General features: G+C 39.1%; 1 protein-coding gene across 1 annotated transcript in view; it reads left to right on the top strand.

The window, feature by feature from the left end:
- The window catches only part of Spag17 (sperm associated antigen 17), a 213136-nt gene that overhangs the window by 129157 nt on the left and 71563 nt on the right, over positions 1-12416 (top strand). The window contains exons 18-19 of the mRNA XM_035451312.1: positions 249-403; positions 11365-11540. Of these exons, the coding sequence (XP_035307203.1) occupies positions 249-403; positions 11365-11540 (331 nt within the window). The remainder of the gene's footprint in view (positions 1-248; positions 404-11364; positions 11541-12416) is intronic.

The following is a 12416-nucleotide window of genomic DNA, read 5'->3' as shown; positions in this document are numbered from 1 at the left end:
GTGGAGAACATTTAGCAAGTATCTCCACCCTTGGAACCTACTGTTTGTTTTCCTATAAGAGTTATTGAAAGGCTCACCAAATGCACTATATTTTATGATCTTATTTTCTAGTCATTAGGAAAGAATCCACTGGAAACTCAAAATTAGCCAACAATGTAGAAATGATGGGGGTGGGGCACATACATGTTACTATAGCAGAAGACTCTCCTCCTGGGGATAAAGCAACTGAATAAAACAATTATTTTCAGGTTCTTCAGGAAGCCCATCAGCAATATCGATGTGTTGATTCTTATTACCACACGCAGGACAACTCTTTACTTCTGGTTTTTCATAATCCAATGAATACACAACGTCTGCATTGTGAATATTGGAATATTGCTCTTCACTCTAATGTTGGATTCAGGTGACTTAGATAATTTCATTAATTATACAGTGGCAGAGTTAACCTCTCAGATTTTGGTTCCTTATTGTGGTCTTTGTGGTTCTACTCAATGAAAGCATTTATTTATGCTGTGGTTCAATTTGGCCCCTTAAATTAATATGTACTGTGTGCTGTGCACTGTGCTAGGTATTGACACTAATACCATCAAGAGATAGCTTAACTTTTGCCCTCATGGAATCTAATGGAGATGCTATTAAAGTGTTTTCTACCAATTTCAACTGTAGCAAGATTGACTCTGAGACATTAAAGTAGTAACTACAAAGCAGTTTGATTTTCTTAACTCTAATGTGTCTTGAAAAGATTCAATGGTAGGGCAGCTGAAGAACTAGCAAAATGAGCAGGAAAGTTGCCAGCAAATGGAGATCTAAGAGTCCCTGGTTCTTTGTAATTCTTGGTACTTGTGCTTTTCTTTTTGTTTGTTTGTTTGTTTGTTTTGGTCAACTTTTCATTTGTTTGTTCCTGTAGAACTTGGCTCGCTCTCCTTACTAATAGCCAGGGCATCTTCTGATGTCAATATTGTTTAATGTGCACTCAGTACTTATTGTCTGTATAATCATGGTATAACCCTAAGGAAATGGAACTGAGGAACAGACTGCCATAAACACATCAATTTGAGGTTTATAAGATGATTTAATTTAGGTCTTTAGTAGGTGTACTTGAACTGTTAATCTGTATCGTTCTTTGTTTTTCATTGCCCAAATTTATGTTCCATTTTCTTTCTTTCCTAGCATCGCTTGCTTACTAGACCTCCAGTGTAACTCTGAGAGCATTCCCTCTGGTGTAACTCTGAGAGAGCATTCATGTATTGCTACATGGGATAGAGAAAATATTTTAAGGATTCAATGCATAAGGATTTTTGTAAATATTCCTTGTCAGAGGGGGAGTGCATGGACCCCAGACTGATGTCTGGGAGGCCAGCACGGGACTGATCCAGACCCCTGAATGTGGATGTCAATAAGGAGGCCTCAGCACTCTATGGGGCCCCCGGTAGTGGATCAGTATTTGTACCTGGCATAAGAAGGGACTTTGGGAGCCCATCTACATGGAGGGATGCTCTCTCAGCCTGGACTCATGGGGGAGGGCCTAGGCCCTGGCCAGGATGATATGACAAACTTTGGGGAACCCCATTAAGGGCCTTACCCTCCCTGGAGAGCAGAGGGGGAATGAGGTGGGTGGGGGATGGTGGGGGGGGAGAGGGAGAGGGAGAAGGTTTTGACATGTGAAGCAAGCTTGTTTCTAATTTGAACTAAAAAAAATAATAACTAGGGGAAAAATTTTATGGAAAAAATATCCCTTGTCAGGTTAAAATTGTTACTACTTTCCTATGACAATGCAGATGTTCATATTTTTTCCTTTAGTGAGTGAAACTGTTGAATTTTACCACGAGCTATTTAGTGTGCAAAGGACTCTCATAACTACGCAGGACTCTGCACTGTGTTCCTTTGCTTTGCTAATATACTGCCTAGGAAATCTGTTGCTTTGAAGTGAGCAAGACTCAACTATTCTCCCTTTAAATATTCTTATTTGACTTTGAAATACAGGTTATAGAATTCTTACAAGGTAACTGGGGGATATTTTCCCTGTTTATTTCCACTTTTTATTTTTTATATATATGCTGCCAAAATGAGCACCCCTTTTTATTTTTTGAAAGAGTTTATGAAAGATTGAGATATATTTTTCTTTGATGGTTGATACAACTTGAAAAATAAAAAAGCTATACCTGGAGAGATGTTTAAGTACTGATCCAAAGTCTGTCATAGTCGCTAGACCATGAAGATTTTCTATTTTATTTCTATTATTTTTAAGTTAGATTTTGAAAGCCGGGCATGGTGGTTTATGCCTGTAATCCCAGATCTTGAGAGATTGAGTCAGGAGGATTGCCTTGAGTTCCTGGGAAGCCTGGTCTATCTACCAAGACTTTGTCTCAAAAAGTCAAAAGACAAGTGCATTAATAATATTATATTATTATATTAATAATATTAATAATAACTATACTTACAAAAACTCATTAATGGCTAAATTCTATGGAAAGATGCAACGACATCAGTACCATAAATGTGGATAATGGAGAAAAAATTTTAATATATGATCAAAGTAAGGCGTTTGTCAGCCTAAAATACATTGTTGTATGTGGAGAGTGTTTTAAGTGAGCTTTGTATTAACCAGAAAGCAAAAACCTATAAAAAGCACACACAAAAAAAGGTAAGCAGTTATTAAAGCAGAACAGTTCAAAAACTCATGGCAACAGAAATGAGGGAAGAATTGCTAAGAAAAAATTCTTCGTAAGTTAACATTTGCATATCAATACTAATTATAAAGAGTTCAGATTACCCATTCAAGAGGTATGGAGTGGACTGGTAAGTGATGAAAGATCACTATATATTGCTATGAATAGCTCACTTTACACTGAAGGGCATATGGAAACTTAATGTGAAGGTACAGAAACATGTACTCCATGAAAACGGCAATTGAAGAATTAAGAGATGTTCATACCTTTATCAGACAATATAAGCATTAAGTAAAAAAACCTTTTTATTTAAAAATTTTTATTTTCATTTTACATACCAACCCCAGTTCCCCCTCCCTTTCCTTCTCTGCCCCCACCTCTCCCTTTCCTACTCCCCATCCACTCCTCAGAGAGGGTAAGTAAGGCCTTCCTTGGGGAGTCAATAAAATCTGGCATACCAAGTTAAGGAAGGACCAAGCCCCTCCCCCCTGTATCAAGGCTGAGCCAGGTATCCCACCATAGGGAATGGGCTCCAAAAAGCCAGTTCATGCACTTGGGAAGGGCCCAGTGCCACTGCCAGGGGCCCTCACAACAGATCAAAGTCACATAACTGTCACCCACATTCAGAGGGTCTAGTTTGGTTCCATGCAGTTTCCCCAACTATCAGTCCATAGTCTGTAAGCACCCACTAGCTCAGGACAGCTGTCTCTGTGATTTTTCCCCATCATGCTCCTGATCCTCCCTTGTTCGTATGATCCTTCCTCCCTCTCTTCAACTGAATTCCAGGAGCTCAGCCCAGGGCTTGGCTGTGTGTCACTGCATCTCCTTCCATCAGTTACTGGATGTAGGTTATGTGATGACAATTAAGGTAATCACTTATCTGATTAAAGGGGAAGACCCATTCAGACACCCTCTCCACAGTTGCTAGGAGTCTTAGATGGGGTCATCTATGTTGATTCCTGAGAATTTCTCTAGCACCAGGTTTCTTCCTAACCCCATAATGGCTCCCTCTATCAAGATATCTCTTTCATTGCTTTCCTACCTCCTCTTTCTCTCCCCCAACTCTGTCTTTTTGATCCCTCATGCTCCTATACCCAACCCCCTTCCTTCTACTCCCCTCCCAGCTTATCCAGGAGATATTAACTATTTTTTTCTTCCTACTACCCTCCATATGTGTCCCTCTTAAGGTCTAGTCTGTCTTTTTATCTAGCTTCTCTGGGGTTGTGGTTTGTAGTCTGGTTATCCTTTGCTTTGCATCTAATATCCACTTATGAGTGAATATATACCATATTTGTCTTTCTGGATATGGGCTACCTCACTCAGGATGGTTTTTTTCTAGTTCTATCCATTTGTCTGCAAATTTCAAGATGTCATTGTTTTTTAGTGCTGAGTAATACTCCATTGTGTAAATGTACCACATTTTCTTTATCCATTCTTTGGGTGAGGGGCATCTAGATTGTTTACAGGTTCTGGCTTTTATGAATAATGCTGCTATGACTATTGTTGTGCAAATGTCCTTGTGGTATGATGGAATATCCTTTGGGTATATACCCAGGAGTGGTATAGCTGGGTCTTGATGTAGATTGATTCCCAACTTACTGAGAAACCACCATACTGATTTCCAAAGTGGCTGTACAAGTTTGTACTCCCACCAGCAATGAAGGAGCTTTCCCTTTACTTCACATCCTCTCCAGCATAAGCTGTCATCAGTGTTTTTGATCTTAGCCATTGTGATAGGTGTAAGATGGTATCTCAGAGTCAGAAAGAGAATTACAAACCAATCTCCCTCATAAGCATTGATGTAAAAATACTCAATAAAATACTGGCAAACAGAATCCAAGAACACATAAAAAAAATCCACCATGATCAAGTAGGCTTCATCCCAGAGATGCAGGGATGATTCAACATACAAAACTCTGTCAATGTAATCCACCATGTAAACAGACTGAATGAAAAAAAAAAGCATGATCATCCCATTAGATGCTGAAAAAGCCTTCAACAAAATCCAACACCCCTTCAAGATAAAGTCTTAGTGAAATCAGGGATACAAGGAAAATACCTTAACATATTAAAGGTAATATACAGCAAGCCAACAGCCAACATCAAACTAAGTGGAGAGAAACTCAAAGTGATTCCTCTAAAATCAGGAACAAGACAAAGCTGTCCACTCTCTCCATATCTGTTCAATATAGCACTCGAAGTTCTAGTTAGAGCAATAAGACAACAAAAGGAGACCAGGGGGATACAAATTGGAAGGGAAGAAATCAAACTTTCACTATTTGCAGAAAATATGATAGTTTCTATAAGTGACCCCAAAAATTCTACCAGGAAGTGAAAAACTTTTAAGATATGATGAAATCCCCCACTCTTTAAGGCTAATACTGGAGGTGCTAGCCAGAGTAAATGGGACAAAGGAGAGAAACAGAAGATATCCAAATTAGACAGGAAACTGATTTATTCTGTTCACAGGTGACATAATCTTATAAATAGAAAACCTTAAAGACCACACACACACACACACACACACACACACACACACACACACACACACACACACACCCTTGCTGTTAGAGCTACTAATAACTATAGACATTTGAAGATACAAAACCCATAGAAGTTAGTTTGTTTTGACACACTATCAAAGAGCATTTAGGAAAGAATATAAGAAAGCAAGTCCTTTTTAATAACATCAAAAATAATAAAATAAATATAAATGAGTGAAATATCTATATACAAAACTCTAAAACCCAGATGAGTGAAAAAAAAAAACATTCTTTGGTCCTGGGCTGGGAGAATTAATTTTTATAATGTCTATACTATCCCAACGTGACTTACAGATTTATTTTAGTCCTATCAAAATTATAATGTTGGGGCTCTTGAAAGAGCACAGTGACTAAGAGCACTTGTTGTTCTTGCAGGGGACCCAGGTTCAGTTCTTGGCATCAACATGGTGGCTTGAATCTATTTATAATTCCACTTCCAAGGAATCCAATGCCCTCTTCTGACTTCTCTGTGTTCCTGCATGCATTTGGTATATATACATATACTCACACACACATAAAATTAAGCAAATAAATAAAAAATATGATGTCATTTTGCATATAAGAGTATGTCATTTTATATAAAATACATAAATAATCCTAAAATTCATGAGATGAGTACAGGAATTGCCTGTTTTCAGTTCTTGCTAAGAAAATCCTCTATTCAGGCTTTTTAATTTTTCATTAAATTTAGGTAATTTGCATTTTCCTTATGACTGATATGTAGCCATAGATTTAAGCAGAGTATGTTCACAGTAAAGATCCATTTCTTAAAGGGATATAGTAATATGTCTTTAAAATAATGAATTTGTGTGTTACTTCTCTTTTTACAAGCAGAGTGTGTATATACAACTTCATTTTTAAATCTGTGTTCTCAGATGTATCATTCTTAGTTGATTGCAACTTTTAGCAATACAGATAAAATGCCCATTTTATACCCAGCTACATTAATGGGAAATTAGGTTAAGCTAATGAAGGGACTCTTTTTCCCTGTAGCACTTCAGGCATAGGGCAGCCATCCTCAAAAGTCACCAGAGATGAGAGCTTTTAACTTCTGCCCATCCGCCACTCACACATTCTTCTATGCCACTTTGTTCTATGCATCCTTTCAAATAATAGCCTGCAGTTTTAGTCAAAGGGTCTGACTCTTGGGGGATTTTAGTATGAACTAACAAAAATTTTAGGGCTGTTACAAAGAATCTAATCTGTGTTGTGTAAGTCCTTTGAGGTGCACAGGTGTCCATCCCCACTGCCCAGACTGCAGTTAAGACCATTTCTAGCCCCTCCAGATGCAGGGGGCGAAGCTCTGCCCTACAGGAAAAAAAAGCCCAATATTGGGCCACAAAATCCCACCAATCACGGGCCACACTGGAAAGCACCTCCCCCACCCCCCCCCAAGAAACCCTGTTTGAAGCCTGCCTCATACTCAGTTCTTTGCTGCTTCTCTTTGAAACAGAGGCAGACACCCTCTGGTGACTTTCCCAATAAATCTCTTGTGTAAGGTTTGCTATACAGTGGGACTTTGTGGCATTTCTTGGTCTTTTGGTAGATGGAATTTTATTAGTTACTTCTTAGTGTGTGCTTTTTAAAGGATATAATTTGATTTATATTCTTTTAGAAATTATACATGCTCATTTAAATCACGCATTAATTAATTTGTATGACATCTGGAGCTATTAAGTACTAACGCCATTTTATTAAAATAATAAAAATATAAATGTAGTCGTTTGACTCCTAACAAGCTGTCTTAGTTAGAATTCTATTGTTGTGATGAAACACCATGACAAAGCAACCTATAACAGGAAGCATTTAACTGGGAGCTTGCCTATAGTTTTAGAGGGTGGGTCCATGATCATTATGACAGGAAACACACAGGCATGGCACTACCACAGTATCTGAGAACTCAACACTGTTATCTAAAAGTCCAAAAATCTCTTCTGAGACTCAAGACAATGTCAACTTTAAGCTCCTCTAAAATCAAAATGAAAAAGCAGATCACAAACATCCAATACAAAAATGGCACAGAATATGCATTGCCATTTCAAAAAGGGAGGAAAGGGTTCATACTGAGGAAATATTGGACCAAAGCAAGACTAAAATCATCTGGGCAAATTCCAAATTCCATATCTTTATATCTGAAGTCAAAGGGTTTCTGAGGCAGTTCTTCTGTTTCTACTTGCTGACTGCAAGTCATTTCTCTCTCTTGGGCTGTTTCCATTCTCTGTTAGCAGCTCTCCTTGTCAGGTATCCCATGGCTCTGGAGTCTCCAACACCTCGTGGTCTCCAAGACAATCCAGGCTTCAACTCCACGGCTCCACACAATGGCTTTCTGAGCCTCCAGGCAGGAACTCCCCTGCTATACCTCTTAGCCATGACAGAACTCCTTTCCTTTATCCTTCTTGACTCTAATTCCAGAGCCACGTGGCCAAAGCTGCTGAGTCCTTCTGCTTGCTGGGGCTAGTACTTGGCCCCCTCCTTGAATCATATTACACCAGATTTCTGTTGTTTAGGCTTAGGAAATCCTCAGACCTTTTCCTTTCATGGGCTGCAGGATTAGCTGGCTGGGATTTCACCCCAAGGTTATGACTCTCTTTATTCCATTTAGAATCAGGCTTTTCTTTAAATGTTTTATCTCTTTGAACACAAAACTTGGCTCCAGTATTACATTTACTGGTGCTCGTTTTCACCTCAAACTGTACATTTTTAATTTCTCATTACCCTACTTGCTCCTTTTCATTGTAGATCTGCACAAGAATGATCACTAATAACCACATGATATAGTCAACACTAAGCTGTCTTGAAATCTCCTTTGTCAACAGCATTAGTCCAAAACCCTTCAATGTAGCTTCAGGCAGATTTTTAGGACAAGGGCAAAAAGCAGCCACATTCTTTGACAAAATATTGTAAGACTGTCTCTAGGTCAGCCAGTAATATTCTTCCCCTCTGAGACCTCTTGAGTTGGATCCTCCAGTCCACAGCAGCCTTAGCACAACTGATTTCCATGCTCCTGCTAGGATGGCCCAATCAGCCTTACTTAAAGTGTTCGACTGAAGGCGGAAGTCTTCTGTACATGTTTCTCTTATTGGTTGATGAATAAAACACTGTTGGCCAATAGGGAAGCAAGATAGGTGGGACTAGGAGACAAGGAGAATTCTGGGAAATTTAGTAAAGAGAAGTCACCATGTGATCCAGGCAGGAAGTAATGTAGCAAGCAGAATCAGAATATAAGCAGGGACAAGCAGGAAATCGCTCTCTCTTCTCTACTGAGATACTGATCAGATGCAATGTAGACTCCATAGAGTAAGAGTCCCAGACCTTATCTCTGGTCAGATAAGGTCATGAGGAAATACATAGATCAGTAATTATGGGTTAAGAATAAGAAGCTCAAGTCGCCAGCCAACAGGTTATAACTAATATAGTATCTGTGTGTTTCTTTGGGACAGAGAAGGGCAGTGGGACAAAGCTGGGCCAGAGAAAATCTCATGTTACATTCAACTTCTTTCCTAGTCCAAAGTCTCAAAGTCTTCCACATTCCTCCAACAAACAGCATAGTCAAACCTGTCACAGCTAAACCCCAGTACCTGGTACTAACTAATGTCTTAGTTGTTGTTCTGTTATTGTGATGAAACACCATGAGAAGACAACTTATAAAAGGAAGCATTTAACTGGGGGCTTGCTTACAATTTTAAAGGGTTATCTCATTATCATCATGGCAGGAGACAGACAGGCATGGCACCAGAACCAAAAACTTTACATCCTGATCTGTAGGCAACAGAGACTGGACCTGGTGTGGACTTTTGAAACCTCAATGCTGCCAATTCCCAGTAGCATACTTCATAACTCCAACAAGGCCATAACTCCTCATCCTTCTCAAACAATTCCACTCCCTGATGACTAAGCATTCAAATATATTAGTCTATGGGGCCATTCTTATTCAAATCACCACATACTTCTATTTTGAAATTATCTAGAAATGTGTTTCCACCTGTAAAGTGACAGTTTTTAGTTACAAGAAGCACTGCTCTTTACATGTATAAACTATAAGCTAAATTGCCTTGACCCTTATGTTTGTGTCCAGCGCAGGCACCTTTACTTTTTAAAATATAACTAGAATACATTTGGGAGTTATTAATTCACCAAATATCTATGGGTAATAAAGTCCCTCATTTGAATACTAATCTGACTTTGTTTGAACCTATATCCCTATGTTGCCAAACATTACTAAGAATTCTGTTCTTTTTTTTCCTAATTGTGTGTATAAACATGGTCATCTGAGTAAATGGGGGGATGCAAGTATGCATGCATTTGAATGCCTGTGAATGTAGATGCCAGAGGGCAACCAGGAATATCATTCCTTAGGTAGGTACCACTCCTCAGGTGCCATGCAACCGGTATTTTCTCTGGCCCAGATTGATCCCACTGCCCTTCTCTGTCCCAAAGAAACACACAGATACTATATTAGTTATAACCTGTTGGTTGTTGGTTGTTGGTTTGTTGGTTGTTCGGATTATTGAGACTGGGTCTTTCACTGACCTATGTCTCTGTGATGGGCATTCACTGGCTGTTGGGACACCCAGTGATCACCTCTCTACCTCTCTGGGATTACTAGTTTCTCTGTCTCTATGCCTGGCTTTTTTGCATGAGTTCCAGAGATCAAATTCAGTTCCTTATGCTTCCACAGTGTACACATTTCTAACTGATCACCTCAGCACTCAAGAATTTTACTTGGTCCTAAATATAAGAATGAAATTATCTAACTTACAAACTAAAAGGCTCAGTCTATTTGATGATTTGGGAATAAATTTTAGATGTATAAGGGTAGAAACAGAAAGACTAATTAGAGACTATTGCAGCAATCCTACGAAGAAATGAGTGAGTTAGGCCAGAACAATGACAGGGAAGGAGGAAAGAGAACAGATTTGGTATTATAAGTACAATCTTATTTAAAATAGTTTTAAATCATTTTAATTTGCTAACAGATAGGAATAAGAATATAAGAAAATAACAATCATTTCAGGATTTTACTTATTCAACTGGCAGTGTAGAGTAACCATCAAACTAAAATGCTAGCTTTGATGTTGCAGCCTGGTAGACTATAAGGCATTTCTTGAAGACACAGGGTTGGAAATGTCTGGTACCTTCTAAATGAAGGTGTTGAACACTATAATTTATAACCCACAGTTTCCCTTATATATCTTTAGAAATAACCAAAGGTCTATAAAATGGTTCGTCAGGTAAAGGCAGTTAGCTGCCATCAAATCAGAAGGAGCATGAATGTATGAGCAGCTTAGGGAATCCCTTTTACAAAGTAGATGCCCCTAAGACCAACAAGCTTTATTGCAAAACAAAGGGGTTTCTTTAATAAAGTGACTGTAGTGGCTGGAGACCAATTAAAAGGATTTCTAGTGTGCTGTAAACTCACCCTAAAAAGAGGCTGACTGTCCTGCATCACATTCCAACAATCTGTGTTGACAGTGACTGTTTCTTCAACTGTCATTGACTCTCTTGGTGTTAATCAAGGTCATTAGTCATTGGTGCTACAGAGATGTCTGAGTGGTTAAGAGCCCCCCCCCAACTGCCCTTCCATATGCACAGAGTTCTGTTTCCAGCACCCATCATCAGGAGACTCCCACCCACCTGTAACTCCAGCTCCAAAAGATCAGCTGTTCTCTTCTGGCCTCAAAGAGCACCCCACATACATGGACCCACACATACACATGCATTAAAAAGGACACCCTTACAAAAAGTCTTTAATCCTTCACTTGAAGGGAAAGACCTTACTATCTTCACATCTTTATCTGTGAAGAGAAGTGGGCATTTTTCAGATGCTCAGCAAAGATCCACACCTGACCTCTTTGTCACTTGGGCAATTCAGAATCATTTCACTTTTGAAGAGTTTGTTCACACCATCTGCACCAATGTCCCCACAACCTTTTTATTTGCTTGGTTGTTGTTTTTGTGTTTTCCAAACAAAGTTTTTCTGTGTAGCTTTGGAACCTGTCCTGGAACTCACTCTATAGACCAGGCTGGCCTCGAACTCACAGAGACCCTCCTGCCTCTGTCTCTCTGCTGGGATTAAAGGTGTGATCCACCACCACCTGGCCCTCACAAGGTTTAATAAGGACTTTCACTTCCCATCTTCCCATCTCATCTAGGAATTACCTAGAACTCATTGCAAAATCTATTCAAGACTGGATCACAGAGGAAGAAGCAAAGTATCAGGAAGCCAAAATGGCTGAAGAACTCAACAGGACCAAGATTGAGCTAGAGCTGAAAGCTTCTACTTCCAAAATTTCTTCTAGCAAAAGTGTTTCTCTCAAAAAATCTAAAAGTAAGTAACCAGTGCACTTATTCATAGAATGGAGCCCCAAAGCATTTCCCTATCTTCATGTCAAACCTGAATTTCCCAAGATTAGAAGGGTTGCCCCCAAATGCCTGTGAGTCTTCACTTTCTCTAACAAATGAAACATTGGCATTCCAGGCCTTGTATCTGAGCCAGACACAACAATGTTCAAAACAGTCCCATCTCCTGCAAACTCTGGAAGACTTCATCTATTATACAGATCAAATACGATGAGTTAGATGAGTTAAGGAAATGCCAATTTCCTCACTGATAGAATCAGTGGGTTCCACCATCTAAATTTATTGACAGTGTGTGAAGTAGTCAGAGTTAGTGGGTCTCAACAGGATAATTATAGACTCCACTAGCAAGACTAAGTCAAGACCCTTCATCAAATGGCAAAAAAAAAAAACCATCCAAAGACCACCTGGAGGTAGGAATCTAGAAGGAAATGGGGAGAGTTTCCCAGATGCTATGGCATAGATCTATGGCATAGATCTTAGCACACATTGTTGATTTTGTTTGTCTCTAAGTCTTAGCTAATTTCTAGAATTTTGGGCCCATTAGGGAAGAGAAAAGGTAATAGAGAGAAGGTAATTTTTATGGAGGGCCCTTTATTAAGAAGTGATATATCGACTTCATCTAGAAAGTATAGATATTTCTCAGTCTGTAGAAAAGAAATTCTCTCTGGTAGTAATATTATTTATGATAGCTAAAGCTGAAAGTAATGTCTCATCATAAGACTAAGCTATGAAACTTCTAAAAATTTTGCAAACTCTTTTTGTTACCAGAGGAGTTTGTGTATGGCCTGACTCTAAAGTAAAACCTAAATCATGCTGGTAAGGAACCCTTTGGTATCCAGCATAG

This window comes from Cricetulus griseus (genome assembly GCF_003668045.3).
Source record: "Cricetulus griseus strain 17A/GY chromosome 1 unlocalized genomic scaffold, alternate assembly CriGri-PICRH-1.0 chr1_0, whole genome shotgun sequence".
In the NCBI taxonomy this organism is placed as follows: Eukaryota; Metazoa; Chordata; class Mammalia; order Rodentia; family Cricetidae; genus Cricetulus; species Cricetulus griseus.
Note: the sequence above shows the minus strand (reverse complement) of the source record. Positions and strands in the feature narration are given on the sequence as shown.